The following is an 18,221-nucleotide window of genomic DNA, read 5'->3' on the forward strand; positions in this document are numbered from 1 at the left end:
ATGAATTTTCACTACATTAACCAGGCTGGTCTCGAACTCCTGGCCTCAAGTGATCCTCCCATCTCAGCCTCCCAAAGTGCTGGGATTACAGGTGTGAGCCACCACGCCTGGCCTATTATTTGTCTATCTCACAAGACTGTATGCTCCCCGTGGACATAAATCTTATCTGTTTAGCTTATTAATATATGCACAATGCCTGGAATGCACAAGGCCTGGAATAGCAGAGCTTGTGTTCAGTCAGCATGTGTGGGGTGGTGGGCATAGAACACACTGCATTACACGCTGAGTCTGATCGCACAAAACGTGCTGTGAAGTAGGTGTGATTCATATGAGAACTGTGGGACCCAGACAGGAGAGCCATTCCCCCAAGGTAGGGCACCAGTTAGTGTCCAGCCCAGTTCCAATTTCTGTCTTGCTGATAGGCCCAGGGCCACAAGATACAGATGCTCAACGAAGGAGGTGAGTAGGGGCTAGAATCTAGACCACTCTGCTCACCAGGTTTGAGCTAAGACTGCCAAACAATAAGAAAATTTTCCAAACACAAGCTGATTTTAGATCAATCTGTCAGAGAATGTTTTGAACTATGTAAAATAATATAAATGCATATGCACGTGCGTATATAGCTATAGATGTAGTTAGAACCGATAGATCTCTCATTGGCCAAGGTCCTGAGCAAAGCCAGTTGACACTAAGTATCCCAGCCCTTCTTCACCCTCTCATTTTCTTCCTTCTACTTTTGCATTTGTGCACAAAGAAGTAAAAGACCAAGAAGCATGACACGCTTAGTCTGAAAAGTATTTAAGGAACAGAGATTTATGTTGCAATAAGTTTGCTAATTTAGATACAGAAATGCTTGATGTCCTCTGGGCAGTCATAACTTTTAAATTAGCTTTTCTTTCTTTTTTTTTTCTTTTTTTAAATTGAGATGGGGGTCTTGCTATGTTGTCCAGGCTGATCTTGAACTCCTGGCCCCAAGTGATCCTCACAGCTCAGCCTCCCAAAGTTACAGGCATGAGCCACTATTCTTGGCCAGAGATTAACTTTTCTACTGGATCAACATTTTTGATCTCCTGGAAAAAAAAAAAAATCCCTTTTTATTTTGAGACAAGGTTTCCACTCTGTTTCTCAGGCTGGAGTGCAGTGGCACAATCACGGCTCACTGCAGCCTCAACCTCCTGGGTTCAGGTGATCCTCCCACCTCAGCTTCCCAAGTAGCTGGTACTATAGGCACACGCCACCACCTCTGGGTAATTTTTTACTTTTATTTTATTTTTTTGGTAGAGACAGGGTTTCACCATATTGCCTGGGCTGGTCTCCAACTCCTGATCTCAATCAATCCTCCCACATCAGCCTTCTGAGTAGCCGGGATTACAAGTGCAAGCTACTGCACCTGGCCCTCTTTCTCTTATTTGAATAAATTTCTTTTTGATAAGAGGCTCACCCTAGAGTCTGGAATTTGTAGGAGCAGAAAAAGAGACTTCCATTTCTTTATGTGATTTTTAAAATCCTGGATATTCTTTATTATGTTTTTTAACATTTTTTATTTTTATTTTTGATTGACAGTACAATATGAACCTAGTGTTTCAGTATTTTAAAATAAAATCACTAAAATAAGAAAATTAATGTGGCAAAAAAAAAAAAAAAAAAAGTGGGAGGCCGGGTGCAGTGGCTCACGTCTGTAATCCTAGCACTTTGGGAGGCTGAGGTGGGTATATTGCCTAAGCTCAGGAGTTCGAGACCAGCCTGGGCAACACAGTGAAACCCCATCTCTACTAAAATACAAAATGAATTAGTTGGGCATGGTGGCACATGCCTGTAATCCCAGCTACTCAGGAGGCTGAGGCAGGAGAATTGCTTGAACCCGGGAGGCAGATGTTGCAGTGAGCTGAGATACAGCCACTGCACTCTAGCCTGGGCAACAGAGCAAGATCCCGTCTCTAAAAAAAAAAAAAAAAAGTGAAATGTGTCCTTGGTGTCCTTTGGGGGAGGTAGTACTGGTAAAGTGTTTGTATGGACTTGACTTTAGGATATAGAACTGCACTTTGACCTCTAATAGGGGAGCATTCCATGGGCCTGGTCTCCAACTTGGAAATAAACTCTCTAAAGACATTCTTTTCTTTGCTTTGCACCTCATGTGACTTCTCTGAGTAGGAGGGATTCTGCTTTCAATTCTTTTAACGGTAACAGTGGAATCATTAACTCCCTACTAAAAGAGGCTTATTCAATATATTTTTGTTTGATTTGGGCTCCCTTTGATGGTGGTTAGTTTGATATTTGCGACTTTTTCCTAAGGAGACTAGAAAAAGCAATGTAGATTGCTTCTTTTTGATTTGGGTTAGAACTAAGTGTGAGATTTCCAAGTGGAAAGTGAACATCAACCCAATAAGCTTTTATTCTACCTGGTTCAAAATGTTCTCTGTAAAACTGATCTAAAAATCTGCTTGTAATCTGGAATTTTCTTACTGCACTATCTTAATTTTTTTTTTTATTTTTTATTTTTTTTATTTTTTGAGATGGAGTCTTGCTCTGTCGCCCAGGCTGGAGTGCAATGGCGCGATCTTGGCTCACTGCAACCTCTGCCCCCTGAGTTCAAGCGATTCTTCTGCCTTCAGCCTCCTGAATAGCTTGAGATTACAGGCACCCCACCACGCCCGGCTAATTTTTGTATTTTTAGTAGAGATGGGTTTTGCCATATTGGCCAGGTTGGTCTTGAACTCTTAACCTCAGGTAAAGAGCACCCCTCATTTATGAATATAGGAACTGAGGCCTGAGAGTGGGTAAGTAGCAGAGAAGCGATGCTAATGGGCACTCTTTCTGCTATACCAGTGCGGTCCAGGCAGGTTATATACTCTCTGATTCCATTTCCCTTTTCTCTTGGGTACCCAACTAAACTCCATTTTCCAGCTGCCTTACAGTTTGGTTGAGTCCATGTGACTGAGTTCTGACCAGGCACCACAGTGGCAGTGGGTCAATTGTGATGACCCAATTTAGCAGTTCTCAACCCATCAGACCAGCCCTCCTTCACCAAAATGACTCTTTGTAATGATACTTTTACTGCCCTGAAATGAATTTCACAGATAATAGGCTCTACCTACACATGTAATTTCAAAACAAGTCAACAAAAATCCTGAACTATATAAAAAAGGAGATTGCTTTATAATAAACAGATGAGTATTTTAACCAGCCAAAACTCAGGCACAGCTGCAGGAGACAATATAGTGAGGTCCCCAAATACTTATACCAACCTGTACTGAACAAACGTCAACCGAAGATAAGTCAGATCATGAACTGATCTGTAGCTAAGACCAGAAACATGGAAGAGCAAAGGCACAAGTGAATGGTAGACTAAAAACCGCTACATTCAGGGAAGGCAAAACCTGAGAGAGAAAGGTACTTTATGTTGAAAGGCAAAACTGAGTTTTGTTCCAGGTTCAGATAGTTAATTACAAACAGGTTATTCACCTGAATGAATATCCAATGGCACACGTGAACATCAAAGGAAGGGTCCTTCAGTACATCTGGCTTCCCTGACACCACCCATTAAGCGCCCACAGCCCACCTCAATTAATATGACCATCTCCATGCCCTCAATGTTTTTCCAAGATACCTGCTGACTTACCTCCTCCAAGTTCAATGGGCAAGCAGATCCCGAATTTTATTTAGCCCTGAAGATAACCCAGTGAGATGGCATGGTTGGTGTTATTTTCCTCATTTATCCATGTAGAAACTGAGGCCTGAGAGTACGTAAGTAGCAGAGAAGCGATGCTAACCAGTGCTCTTTCTGCTATACCAGTGCGATCCATGCTGATTATATAGTTACTGATTCCATTTCCCCTTTCCTCTTGCGCACTCAAGTAAACTCCATTTTCCAGCCCCCTTACAGTATGATTGAGTCCATGTGACTGAGGTTTGGCCAGTGGAAAGTAGACAGAGTTATGTTGATGCTTCCAGGCCTGGTCCCCAGCCCCAGCACCCCCTACACCACCCTGGTGAAGGCAATCATCCTCTTTTCCCTTTGCACAGTGATCCCTGGAGCCATGAGTTGAAGATGGGGGAAAGACCCTGGTCCCCTGCAGGACTGAGTGGAGAAAATACTCCTTAGTCCCCGGCACAGCTGCACTTGAATATCACAGAACAATACAGGGGATTTGTATTAAGTTAAACCACTAATATTTAGAGGTTAATTTATCACAAACGCAAAAGTTTCCATAACTAATGCATCCAGGGGTTCCCTGTCTTATGATTTTAGACAATACCTGACAAAGCAGTGAGTAACTTTTAATCCTTTACTGAGAAAGTTGTTCCCTTTGCAATGCTGTGCAATTGCATGAGAGAGTGGATAGAAAGAGGTAGCTTGTGTTTTCTAAAAAACAAATACTTCCAATACACATCAAAGAAGAAATACAAATGGCCAACAAGCACATGAATAGATGCTTAACATCATTTCTCATTCAGGAAATGCAAATCCAAATCACAATGAGATACCACTTCACACCCACTAGGATGGAACAAAACAAAAGCAGAAAATAACAAGTGTTGGCGATGATGTGGGGAAATTGGAACCCTTTCATTGTTGGCAGAAATGTAAATGGTCACAGCTGCTATGGAAAACAGTTGGGTAGTCCCTCAAAAAGTTAAACATAGAATTATTGTATGACTCAGGAATTGCACTCCCTGAGATATACCTGAAAGAATTGAAAACAGGCACCCAACCATATATTTGTACAAGAATGTTCACAGTAGCATTAGTCACAAAAGTCAAAAAGTAGATATAATAGCCCACTCAGATGCCCATCGTTAGATGAACAGATAAAGAAAATGTGGCATATACAGGTACATACAACAAAATGTTGCTCAACAATAAGAAGGAATGGTGCCACAATGGGGATGAACCTGAAAAACATTGCACTAAGTGAAAGAAGCCATTCACTAAAGACCACAGATTGTATGGGTCCATTACATGAAGTATCTAGAACAGGTAAATCCAAGAACAGAAGGAAGATTAGTTGTTGCTAGGATCTGGAGAGAGGTGACAATAGGGAATGACTGCTTAGTGAGTGCAGGGATTTCTTTTGAGGAAATAAAAATACTTCAGAACTAGATAGATGTGGTGGTTGTACAACATTGTAAATGTACTAAATATCACTGGACTGTATGCTTTTGAATGGTTAATTTTGTGTTATGTGAAATTCACATCAATTTTTTTAAAAAGCTCACACTAATGTGTGGTCTCCCCAGGTCTCTGTCCATCCAGACCTCACCAGTTCAGCCTGGGAGCAAAGGCAGTATCCAGGGAAACTCTGGCCGCTGGCTGGGTTGAGTGACTTCTTTTCCCCCAGTGCCTTTGAACTCTCTGCACCCAGCTCCGCGATGCCTTTGAACTCTCTGTCACCAGCAATAGGCAGAGGGGCTGGGGCAAGAGTGGGATGGAAAGAATACTGGATGTGGAGACCAAATGTGACAGTGTCCTTGCCCCGCTGCCTGCTTTAGATGTCAGGGGACACGCCATTTCCTCTCTGATAAACTCTAAGCTGTTAGGGTAACCCATGGGCCTGCCTGGCTGGGTCTTCGTTGACATTTACAAGTGGTCTCTCCCACAGCCCTCCAAGGGCTCCCTCTCCCCTCCAGGCCGCATGCCCAGTTCTCCCTGGACCTCCCCAACCCCCTTTCTGCTAACCCCCGTTTCAACAGGAAGATGCAGCCTGAGCCAGGTCTCCCCTCACAAATCTCCCCACCAGGGCTGGATCACACAACAAATAGAACCGGCCCCAGGGCACTCGCCGGCAGGGCGCAGCCAGTGATTGTCACAGTCCTTCGAAATTCTTAAGATCTAGGTCTTGCTGCACCCCCACAACCTACAAACAGGGTCGGGGCCTTCTCTGCACCTCCAGTTCCCAGCTCACCTCCGTCAGTGTCACAGCTGGTTACCTTTCCTTCCTCCCTGGCAAGGGAGGGCAAGGCTTGGGGCTTGCCGACTCCAGGCCCAGCCCAGCCCGGGGCACGCAGGAGCCCCTCAATAACTACTCAAACAGACAAGAAATGGCCCGAGTTAGTGGCCAGCTCCACCATGCACTACACATCCTGACCTCTCTGAGCCTCGACTGTCACTCGGGGTCACAACCCTGTCCTGAGCATCTCCCGGGGCAGGGGGCGATGACACACATGCAGCTGCCTGGGGGAAGCCGGCGGTGTCACCTCCTTTCTGGAAAGCGGAGGGTCCTGGTGGGCTCTGGAAACGCAGCCCAGACCTTTGCAATGCGAGGAGGATGAGGGCGGAGACCTCGCGGTCCCCAACACAAGACTCCCGCCCCCGCCTTGCCCGGTCCCGCCCTCCCCACTGCTCCCCCCAGCTCCCCGACCATGGGCGCCCCGCCCGGCCCGGCTCCTCACCCACCTCAGCCGCGACTGTCTTCGCCGAGCCCCCGGGGCCAGGTGTACCGGGCGCGCCACGATGCGGCCGCGGCTGTGGCTCCTCCTGGCTGCACAGCTGGCAGGTAAGGCGGGCGGAGCGCGGGCTGCCCGAGGGTCTGCGCTCCTGGGGCCTGAGCTGGGAGGTGAGAAGTGGCTGTCCTGGCCTTGGTCCTGGCAGGGTGCAGCGTAGAGGCCGCGGCAGCAGGGCGCCCGGGAGGCAGCTTGGCAGGCACCGTCCCTAAGGGTGGAAATAAAATACCCCGGGACCGCATTACCCCGGGGAGCCGGAGAGCCCCTGGACTGAGGCCACCTCCCCGCAAAAGCCTGGACCCAGGAGAAGGGGAGGCAGTGAAAAGGGGAGGGAGTGAGGGAAGGAAAGAGAGGGGCGCCGGAGGTCACAAGGGGAAGGAAACAGGTCCCTGCCCAGGGTCCCCGCAGGATGTGCTCCGAGGAAGGTTGGCCAGGCCGAGGGTCCTGCGGACACATTTTTATTACTTCCGGGGAAATGTTTGTCGTACAATCAGACAAACATCAGGCGCTCCCAGTTCTGGGAGGGCTAGGGCAGGGTGATCCCTCTGGCTCCCGTTCTCCCTGGTGTCCCCAGTGTTAGGTGTCATGGGTAGCGTGGCTCCCTAGGAAGCAGCCTGGAGGTTGGGTTGTTGGAGTTGAATGGGGCGTCTAGATTGTCCTTCTGAATAAGTCCAGCCAGACTGCCTTTTGGAAGAAGCCTCTGCACACCCGGAAAGCTGCCCAAACCGGTCGATTTACTCTGGTGCCCAAAAAGCCCAAAGCTCGTCATCCCGCCAGAGGGTGACAAGGCCTGGCAGCCCGGGGCTCTGGCCCAGTGAGTGCAATATCATAAATAGAAAGAGCCCAGGCCATTCAGCGCACTAAAGTCATTACTGATGGATCTAGAAACATCAGGTCCCTCTGATAATGGAATCCCTGGGTTATGGAGGGGAACAGGCAGTGAGGCCTGGCTCCGTGTCCAGCACACAGCAGGGACTTGGCCACAGCCCTGAGTATTCAGTTCCTAGAGAACAAGAAGCAAGTGGGTCCCGGGAAGAGCCAGGGTGTGTCTCAGCCAGGAGAGGAAATGCACACTCACAGCCCAGGCCTTGCTCTTAGAGGAGTCGCTTCTGGGTTTTCCTGGAAGGGCTTCAGGCACCTGTGAACCTGCAGCCCCACTGTGTGCTCATGAGCACATAACTGCCATTGGGGAGAGGACTGGAGGTTTCTTCAGTTCAGTGGTTCCAAGTCAGTTTCTAGGGTCCCACAAGCTGGGTTTGAATCTGGATCACTGTGTGACCTTGAGCGGTCTTTAAACTTCGTGAGAGCCTCGCTTTCCTCACGGGTAAAGTGGGTGCAAAACAGTATCTCCCCCACAGGATTTGGTGAGGATCAAATGAGGCAATGTATGTGCCATGCCAGGCACAGCTCAATAAACTGGCATTACTGATTCTTATTAACTCCCCCAAGAAGTCAGCGACCCGAAACAAGGAAAAACCTCTGCTGTGCTGGAACGGCACTGTGGTGTTTGGGCAGACAAGAGGAAGCCCAGCAGCCACTTGTGCCCCAGGCATCATTTCCGTCTTGTTTTTATTTTTTTTTATTTTTTAATAATTTTTTTTTTCCAAGACAGAGTCTTGCTCTGTCGTCCAGGCTGGAGTGCAGTGGTGCGATCTCGGCTCACTGCAACCTCTATCTCCTCAAGCAATTCTCCTGCCTCAGCCTCCCGAGTAGTTGGGATTAGAGGCACATGCCACCATGCCTGGAAAATTTTTGTATTCTTAGTAGAGACAGAGTCTCACTGTATTGCCCAGGCTGGTCTCAATATCCTGAGCCCAAGTGATCCTCCTGCCTCGATCTCCGAAAGTGCTGGGATTACAAACATGAGCCACCACACCCGGCCCCATCATTTCATTCTTGATGCAAGCGAAAGCTAAGGGTGGTCCAGGAGCAAAGTCAAAAACTCAAAGTTCATTTCGTCAGTGTTGGAGAAGGCCATTATGGGGCCACGGGGCCTGAGCCGCAAGTGCAGGCAGGATTTTAAACATGAGGTGCTCGGTAAGCCGGCTCCTCCTGGGCACACACGCCTGCCCTCTGGCCTCTTCTGCCTACCGAGGTCTGTGTCCTCTCTGTGCCTCCCCACTCCTGCATCTCGGCCCTGGCCTGCAATGTCTCCCTTTGCTCCACAGCCAAAATGAAGGGCTCACCAGGTCAGATTGTGTTCGCTGGAAGCTGTGCAGCCTTGGTGTGAATGGAACCCATTCTGATCCTTCTCCTTGAGATTTAATTGACTTCCAGTAACAGCCCTGTGATATGAGACATCAGGACAGTATTTACCTGTGTACGTGGCCATACAGTTTGCAGTGTGCTTTTTTGGACAGCATTTCATTTCTTTCCAACCCTCAGAGACAGGCAGGACAACAGCACCAAGCTGCCCTCCTTTCATAAGACAGAGGCTCGGTGACTGGCCTGAGGTCTCACAGCTGGCACAGCCAGAGGCTGGGTTCAGGGCCGGGTCTGTGAGTCCTGCTCTAGCTCCTCATGAACAAGCCCCTGCTTGCCGGGTGCTTCTCATCAGAGTCTAAGATGAACTCCCAGCCCTGCTTCTGGGGTGTCTGTCCTTCCACTGGGGAATAGGGATCCAGTGACCCATCGGTAGCTGGGCTCGGGGGTCATGGGCTATAATTGTACCTACCAGGGGACAGTGAGCTTTTTTGCTGTCTGCCCTTGCTGTCCAGCAATGGACAGGCTAGCCACATGCTCTGCTGTGATTCTGGGCTCCTCTCCCAGCCTGTCCTGGGTCTCCTTCGGCAGTTTGGAGCCCACCGAAGGGCTATATGTCCAGTGGCAGTCAGGGGAGGTAAAAGGCAACCAGCTTTGGCTTCAGACTTTGAATCCTTGAGTTTCACTCCTAGGCTGAACAAATAACTTCATGCCTCCGTTTCCTCATCTGTGTAATGAGGACTAAAAATCCTGAATCCATCCTTGTGTGGTGGTGCATGCCTATAGTCACAGCTACTTGGGAGGCTGAGGTGGGAGAAGAGATTGAACCCAGGAAGTCAAGGTTGAAGTGCGCTATGATAGTGCCCGTGAATAGCCACTCCACTCCAACCTAGGCAACATAACAAGACCCCATGTCTTAAAAAATTCCAAAGCCAGTTTGAGGCTTGATTGAGTTCCTTTATGCAAGGGCCAGGCGTATAAGTACTCAATAAACAAATGGCAGCTCTCTCCCCTGTACTTTTGTGAAGCTGAACTTAGCAAACACCTGCCTTCCAGATGATCTCCTGGAAGGTGGGGTCTGTGAGCTCTGAGTCCAGGAGCCAATAGCTGCACTCAGTACAGCCCCTGGACCCAGTAACTGGGCAGGTTCTTCCACGGCTTTTTCTTTGACACCTGACTCAGTGTGACTGCGAGGTCCCACAACTGTGGCTAGGAAAATGTGTGACATCTCTGTTCTTGGCTTTTCCTAGTTGTCCGTGGCAGCTCAGTCCTCCAGCAGACCCCTGCATACATACAGGTGCAAACCAACAAAATGGCGATGCTGTCCTGCGAGGCTAAAATCTCCCTCGGTAACATGCGCATCTACTGGCTGAGACAGCGCCAGGCCCCGAGCAGTGACAGTCACCACGAGTTCCTGGCCCTCTGGGACTCCACAAAAGGGACTGTCCATGGTGAAGAGGTGGCACAGGAGAAGATAGCTGTGTTTCGGGATGCAAGCCGGTTCATTCTCAATCTCACAAGCGTGAAGCCGGAAGACAGTGGCATCTACTTCTGCATGATCATCGGGAGCCCCGAGCTGACCTTCGGAAAGGGAACTCAGCTGAGTGTGGGTAAGAAGCAGGCCCAATGCTATCAATGAGCACTGAGCATCGATTGTGTACCAGGCACGTGCCAGGCACTGGGACCACCATGCTTCAGTGTGCCCCACTCTGCAGCGGTGACTAACGGCACTGCTGCTGATAATGACAGAAAGTACATGGGGAGACTTACCCAGGCCAAGCCCCTCCAAGTGTTTCCATAGCTAGCTCGCTTAATGCTGCCAACCACCCTGGAAGGTAGGTCTATTACCTAACCACTTTAGATGGGAATAAGGTGAAACTGGAAGAGATGGATCAGAGTCAGAGATGAGCATTAAGCTTCTCTTTTTTGTTGTTTTTTTTGTTTTTGAGACAGAGCCTCACTCTGTTGCCCAGGCTGGGGTGCAGTGGTGCAATCTTGGCTCACTGCAGCCTCTGCTTCCCGGGTTCAAGTGATTCTCTTGCCCCAGCTTCCCGAGTAGCTGCGATTACAGGCATGAGCCACCATGCCTAGCTAATTTTTTGTATTTTTAGTGGAGACGAGATTTCACCACGTTGGCCAGGCTTGTCTCGAACTCCTGACCTCAAATGATCCACCCGCCTTAGCCTCCCAAAGTGCTGGGATTACAGGCGTGTGCCACCATGCCTGGCCAGGCATTATGCTTCTTATGTGGACAGGGCAGTGCTGTCCTTCAGGCCACATCAGGGACATCCGAAGCTACGGCTGGATTGGGCGGAGTCCCTTGGCCCTATAGTGGTATTAGAAATCCCCACAGAGTGTGCACACAGGGAGAAGAAGCCCTCATTGCCCTGACTTACCTACCCAGTGAGGGCATTTCTAGGGGCAGTGGAGGGACAGGTACCCTTATGTTCTCTGTGAGGGTCTATGGCTGGAACTCATACCTGAGTCGAAGGTAGTAAGGAGACAGCCAGGCCCAGCTCTGCTTGCAAACTTGCCACGCTTTCTCCCCTGGGCCTCAATGTTCTCTTCGGTGTCATGGGGCTGCTGATGGCCTGCATGACCCACTTAATCCCAGAGAAGCTGCAGACCTCTGACTTAAGTCAGCAAGTCCAGCAGACACACATTTCAAGCCACAGATGAAATTCTAAATTTTTAGTCATGTTTAAAAAAGCAAAAAGCAAGTAAAACTAATTTAAATAATATATTTAACTCAATTTATTAACTGTATTTTCATCTGTTATTGCTGAAATATTTTACATTCATTTTTCATACGAAGTGTTCAGTGAGCATTTTACATAAAACGTACGGCTCCTCTCGATTCAGACTGGCCACATTTCACGTGCTCAGCAGCACCTGCAGTGAGTGGCCACCATATTGGAAAGAAGGCATTTAGCTATGGGTGGGGAGGGATTGTGTGGTAACCCGCACCACCTGGCTCTGGCTCTAGCCCCACCTCCAGCTTGGCCCAAGGCTGGAGCCAACCCCCTCCAGGGCTCCCACTGCCCTGCTTCCTGCTCACCTGAGGGCACTAAAAGCCACAAGGAGACCCAGAAATTAGACCACCCAGCGTGAGGAAGTGCAGGGGCAGCTGGGGACAGCAGCACGATTAGGAAGACACAAACCAAAGTGATGCCCCGCCACCTCTTGCCAGCCTGGAGGGACTATTGCAGGCAAGAAGCTGAGGCATCCCTTTGCGTGGGGTCCACTGATTTTCGTATTGAAAAATGGACTTTGGGAGTTTGGGAGTTTGGGGTTTGGGGTTTGGGGTTTGGGTTTTGATGTTGGCTTATTGTTTTTGCCTCTGTAAGCCCCACACCTTTCCACTCATGAGATTTCGGGGTCTGAGAAGGTGGAGGGTGGAATAAGCACAGCTAGTTTCCAGAGCTTCCCACCGCCTCCACCCCAACCCCACTCACTCCTTACTTCTGTGTTTCCAAACCCCAAACACCTCCCAGCACTGCAGGAATGTCAATGCCTCCTTACAGCGCTGGCTTGCAACCAAACCTGCTTCTCCCCAGGGCTTGCAACGAGACCTTCTTCAGAGCCAAAACCCAGCTTCTCCCCCAAGAAAGGCCTTTTAGAGGACAAAGCTGGGATGGTTGAAAAAGTGTTTGGGGAAAGACAGGGCCTTTTTCAGGCCCTTAAGTATATCATGGGCTCAAAGTTATATTCCTTTTAAGGACGGAGAGGGAGAGATTAAACTGGGGGCTCAGGAGGAATCCAGGGTGACCAGGCTCTAGGCAAGATGAATGTAAAATAGAACAGTCCCCCAACCTGAGTCTCCCACCAGACCCAGGCTGTGGTACCCAGCCAAGGCACTGAGGGCCTAAAGAGCTGGTTCCGCTCTCGGCTCACTACAGACCATCTGGGAGACATCCCTGCTTCCTCGAATAGAAAATAAGTCGAATAGAAAATAAGTCAAACAGCACTACTTCTAGGGCCATGAGGAATAAAGGAGGCAACACTCCCAACAGAAGGCCAGGCTCCTTGCATGCTCTCCAAGACCCTGCTGATGACAGTTTTCCTCTTACAACAGTTGCCCTTGACACTCTGACGACCCAGGGCCTTGGGTGGACCTAAAGCGTTCAACTTTTTGTCAGAAAACCTTTGTACGTGAGGTAGTGTGGCAGAATGAGCAGCACAGGTTCTAGAATCAAGGTCTTTTGGTGCAGATCCTGGCTCAGCAGCCTGTGGCTGTCTAACTTTGGGCACATCATTTCAGCTCTCTGAGCCTAGGCTTCCTCCTGGATAAAATGGGGACAATAGTGCCTGCCCCAAAAGTTGTTGGGTTCAGTAAACTTACGTGGAAAAGCTCAGCACTGCTCCCTGCACATGGTTGGAGCTTAGTGCACGTTCATTCTAGTTGCTTCTTCCCGTCAATGTCTTGAAGCAAACAGCGTGTTTTCTCCACTTTTCAGAGGAGGCTCAGAGAGGTGAGGGGCTAAAATGTCTACTTTTATATAGAAGATGCCAGCCCCAAAATGACTGATCTGTGGGCTTCCCCTGCCTGTCTCCCCACCCCTCAACCTTTTTTTTGAGACGGAGTCACTCTGTCACCCAGGCTGTAGTGCAGTGGCATGATCTCGGCTCACTGCAAGCTCTGCCTCGCTGGTTCAAGTGACTCTCCTGCCTCAGCCTCCCAAGTAGCTGGGATTACAGGCACGTGCCACCACATCCAGCTAATTTTTGTATTTTTAGTAGAGACGGGGTTTTGCCATGTTGGCCAGGCTGGTCTTGGACTCCTGACCTCAGGTGATCCACCCGCCTAGGCCTCCCAAAGTGCTGTGATTATAGGTGTGAGTCACCGCACCCAGCTTTAATATTTCTTTTCTTTTCTTTTTTTTTTTTTTTCTGTCTCCCTGAACCTAGAGCTTAGGTGTCTTCTTACTCCCTCTTCTACCATTTTGGAGAAAATCAGTGCAGAGGGGTCTGTTTCCTCAACCCACACAGGCAAGGGTTGGACTCCGTGGCCAGCAGCGCCCCTTTCATCCCCCGCAGGCGTCAGAGCCACAGCTGTCTTCCTTTGTTCTGGGTGCCAGCTTGCTGCTCTCTCCCAACACTTCAGCAGGGGTCAGTGGGTTAGAATGAAGGAGAGGGGTGACCCATCCAGGAGTCAGGACAGGGGCTTGGGGTCCCAACACAGCACTCACCACTTGGGGCTGCAGGGGCCAGCTCCCCTTGTCTCTGGCATTCACCTTTGAAATTAAAGTTGGAGACTGAAGTTCTCCTAGCTCTGATATTATATATATATTTTAGGGTCACCTGAGAAGGAAAACAAATCCCCAGATATGACACCTGCTTGGTACTGTACATGCAGAAAAGGGCAACCCTCTCTTCCATGAGCTTCCTCCACGTGCTTAGAGATTGCCGAGTTGGGCGGAGGGTCTGGTTGTGCCAAAGGCTGGGCGATCCAGCCCTGGGGCGCAAGGTCTTCGGCCAGGTGGAGCCACGTCTACTGAACCTTTTTTTTTGGACACACTGTCCCTTTAATTCTCAGATAATCCTAAGAAGGAGGTGGCAATTATCATTATTTCAGCAAATGAGGAAATCAAGGCACAGAAAAGTACTATGACTTGTCCCAAATCACACAGTGGTTAATCAGGGGTGTAGGTCGGCTGGGAGCAGTGGCTCGTGCCTGTAATACTAGCACTTCAGGAGGCCAAGGCGGGTGGATCACCTGAGGTCAGGAGTTCAAGACCGGCTTGGCCAACATGGTGAAACCCCATCTCTACTAAAAATACAGAAAATTAGCCGAGTGCAGTGGCACGTGCCTGTAATCCCAGCTACTATGGAGGCTGAGGCAGGAGAATCACTTGAACCCAAGAGGCAAAGGTTGCAGTGAGCCAAGATCGTGCCACGGTGTTCCACCTGGGCTACAGAATGAGACTTCAGCTCAAAAAAAAAAAAAAAAAATCAAAGATGTAGGCTCTGCTCAGGTCTGTGTGGCTTCCTCTCTCCAGGACACCAAACTGAACCCCATCCCTAGGCCCCCACCCCTTTCCCAACATCTGAGAACTGAGAAAGCAGATCAAATATTCTACTGCTATGTGTCCTTCAGGCCTTGTAGCAGCCTGGGGAACAGTCATAAGGACTTCAGTACTTGGATGTAAGACAAATTTTGTTCATTTGTTCATTCGTTTGTTCTTGAGACAGGGTCTTGCTCCATCACCCAGGCCAGAGTGCAGTTGCGTGATCACAGCTCACTTCAGCCTTGACTTCCCAGGCTCAGGTGATCCTCTCACTTCAGCCTCCTGGGTAGCTGGGACTATCGGCATGTGCCACCAAGCCTGGCTAAACTTTTTATTTTTTGTAGAGAGGGGGTTTCACCATGTTGCCCAAGCTGGTCTCAACCTCCCGGGCTCAAATGATCTCCTGCCTTGGCCTCTGGAAGTGCTGGGATTCCAGGCATGAGCCACCGCGCCCGGCCACAAGTCAAAGTTTTATCTTTGAGTCCACCTGGTGTTCACCTGGCTAAGATATGTGTCTTGCTTTCTTTCTGTAGTTGATTTCCTTCCCACCACTGCCCAGCCCACCAAGAAGTCCACCCCCAAGAAGAGAGTGTGCCGGTTACCCAGGCCAGCGACCCAGAAAGGTGAGTTCCCTACCCCTCTGCACCCTCAGAAACAAGGCAGACATCCTCTCGCCCTCCCTCCCTCCCCTCCTTCCTTCCCCAGGCACTTTCCAAGTGTTAACTCTAGAGCCTATCTCCCTGGCCCAAGCTAGGGTCAGAAAGGATGCTGAGTGTGACAGCAACTCACAGTCTCATGGGAGACAGACTCGTAAACTGTTACTGGACAAAGCTTAATGGAGGCAAAATCCACCCACACACCTGCACACAAATGCCCACAGCTTCGTTATTCATACTAGCCAAAAGTAGAAACTACCCAAACATCCACCAGCTAATGAATAGATTAACAAAATATGGTATATTTATTATCGTGGAATATTGTTTGGCCATAATAAAGAATAAAGTGAAAGAAGCCAGTCACAAAAATCCATATACTATATGATTCCATGATTATGGAATATTCAACATATGACCCTCTGTAGAGACAGAATGTAGATTGGTGGCTGCCTAAGGCTGGGGGCTTGGGAAAGAAATGGGGAGTGATTCCTAATGGATATAAGGTTTCTTTTTAAGGGAATTTAAATGTTCTAAAATTACATTATGGAAATGGTTGCACAACTCCATGAATACACTAAAAATCATGACATTGTACACTTTAAACAAGGAGACTTTATATCTAAATTATAACTCAATAAAGCTGTTAACAAACAAAAAATCTACTCAAAGGACCAGCACTTTAAACTTTTCCAGTTTTGGCCAGATGTGGTGGCTCACACCTGTAATCCTAGCACTTTGGGAGGCCAAGATGGGCGAATCACCTTGAGCTCAGGAGTTAGAGGCCAGCCTGGGCAACATGGTGAAACTCTGTCTCTATGAAAATATTAAAAAATTAGCTGGGCGTGGTGACACATGCCTGTAGTCCCAGCTACTCAGGAGGCTGAGGTGGATGCCTTGAGCCTGGGAGGTGGAGATTGAAGTGAGCCAAGATCCTGCCACTGCACTCCAGCCTGGGTGATAGAGCCAGACCCTGTTTCAAAAAAAAAATGTTTCCAGTTTTAATACCTAACAGAGGACCTAATACACAGTATGTGCTTGTTCATGAATACATGCTTGTTTGCAAATGAACACATTTGCTTCTCTATGCTACACCAGACACCTCAGCTGGAGTGTATGCACATACACACACACACAGACACACATGCCCACGCACACGCTTTCCTTAAACCCATCAGCCCAAACGTGTTTCTGGAAAAATACTGACCTCAGCCCAGCAAAAGCCACTGATGACAAACAGAAAGTGCCATCTGCTGCTACCCAGAGAACAAACCACAAGCAGCCCCAGGAGCACTGCCTCGCACTGCTCAGTTCGCTTTGTCTTTGTACCAGAAATTATCGAGGAGGGTACTGAATAGGATCTGGGAGACCGGGGTGGCAAGCTGCCATCACATGAGGTCACAGTAAAAAGAAAATCAGAACCAATGTACAGAAGAGTAAAGTCTTAAGGAGCTTAAGAGTGACCTTATTTTATAAAGTCCCATGCCCTGACCCCTTCACCTAAATGATTTCAGGCAGACTACAATAAAAAGGATATAAAATGCAAATACAATAGAGCCACTAAGATGAGGGTGCAAGAACTGGTTGTGTACTACGGCTCTGGAGAACCCAGCAACATCAGTTTAAACAAAGGGAAGACCCCGAGTTGTATGGCACCCCAACCCCGGTGATAGAAAGAAACAACCTGGCACCAAAAGAAGAAACTTCCATCCTAGTGCTAAATTCTAGGAGCAATCTGCCCCATTCATCTTCATGTAAGGACAGCTGAATGACGGCGCACTCAGTCATACTTTTATAAATGATGGCAAAAACAAAGCGCTTCAGATTTCTTGCATAATTTCTTTTTTTTCTTTCTTTTCTTTTTTTTTTTTTTTTGAAACAGAGTCTCACTCTGTTGCCCAGGCTGGAGTGCAGTGGTGTGATCTCAGCTCATTACAACCTCCACCTCCCAGATTTAAGTGATTCTCCCGCCTCAGCCTCTGGAGTAGGTGGGATTACAGGTGCCCACCACCAAGCTTGGCTAATTTTTGTATTTTTAGTAGCGGCAGGGTTTCACCATGTTGGCCAAGCTGGTCTTGAACTCCTGACTTCAGGTGATCCACCTGCCTTGGCCTCCCAAAGTGCTGGGATTACAGGCGTGAGCCACTGTGCCTGGCCTCTTGCATCGTTTCTTGTACCAACCCTCAGTAAAATCCCATGGCAAAACGCATACCAAACATTAATAAGTTATTAAGAATAACCCGGATGTGTGTGAAGGTGGCCAAGTGGAGTGGGGCTGAGGATGGGTGTGGGGAAAGTAGGTGGATGTTACACTGAGGAGAGCGGCCCTGGGTCAGTGTAGCCTAGTGGCAAGTCAGACAGGCCTAGGTCTGAATCTCTGTCTACCACTACCTGTACTATGAGACATTGAATAGATGATTCAGCCTCTATGAACCTCTGTTTCCTCGTCTGTAAAATGGTGATGCAGGATTAAATGAGATGTAATTATACACCAGGCACTAAGAGCTTGTGGGGGCATTCACACAGACCTCAAAGCCTATTATCATGAATGAAACCCATAGGGCCACTAAGAAGGGGTCGCCCATGAGGCTTAGGGCTGTTTCTGAGACAACACCCTTAGGTGCTGGGGGACCATTTCTAAACCACGGACTCAGGAGCGGAGTGCGAATCCAGAGCTCAGGAGACCCTGAGGCCCCAGCAAGATGAGGAAGGCTGGGCTGGGGGTGTCGCTGGTGTGGATCTGTCGAACAGCCCCTTACCCAAGCACGTTATTTGTGGCAGCAGCTTTTCCTGGAGAGTCACATTTTGGATGGGAGACCATGCTTCAGAGGAGACCTATAGCTACATCGCTGGCCTCCACAGTGGTCTTAACCATGACCTCTTCTCAGGAAGAAGCCCAGCTGCCCTGTACATCCCT

General features: G+C 48.8%; 1 protein-coding gene across 6 annotated transcripts in view; it reads left to right on the top strand.

The window, feature by feature from the left end:
* The first annotated feature begins 6,321 nt into the window (after positions 1-6,321).
* Positions 6,322-18,221, top strand: part of CD8B (CD8 subunit beta) — a 43,277-nt gene continuing 31,377 nt past the window's right edge. For 5 of the 6 annotated variants that reach the window (XM_077959070.1, XM_015112806.3, XM_077959071.1 and 2 more), the window contains exons 1-3: positions 6,323-6,494; positions 9,894-10,253; positions 15,185-15,274. In XM_077959070.1, coding sequence (XP_077815196.1) covers positions 6,452-6,494; positions 9,894-10,253; positions 15,185-15,274 — 493 coding nt within the window. In that variant the 5' untranslated portion in view covers positions 6,323-6,451. Of the gene's footprint in view, positions 6,495-9,893; positions 10,254-15,184; positions 15,275-18,221 lie in introns of all 6 variants that reach the window. The other variant, XM_077959073.1, reaches the window with a different exon arrangement.

Source organism: Macaca mulatta, chromosome 13 (assembly GCF_049350105.2).
Source record: "Macaca mulatta isolate MMU2019108-1 chromosome 13, T2T-MMU8v2.0, whole genome shotgun sequence".
Classification (NCBI taxonomy): Eukaryota; Metazoa; Chordata; class Mammalia; order Primates; family Cercopithecidae; genus Macaca; species Macaca mulatta.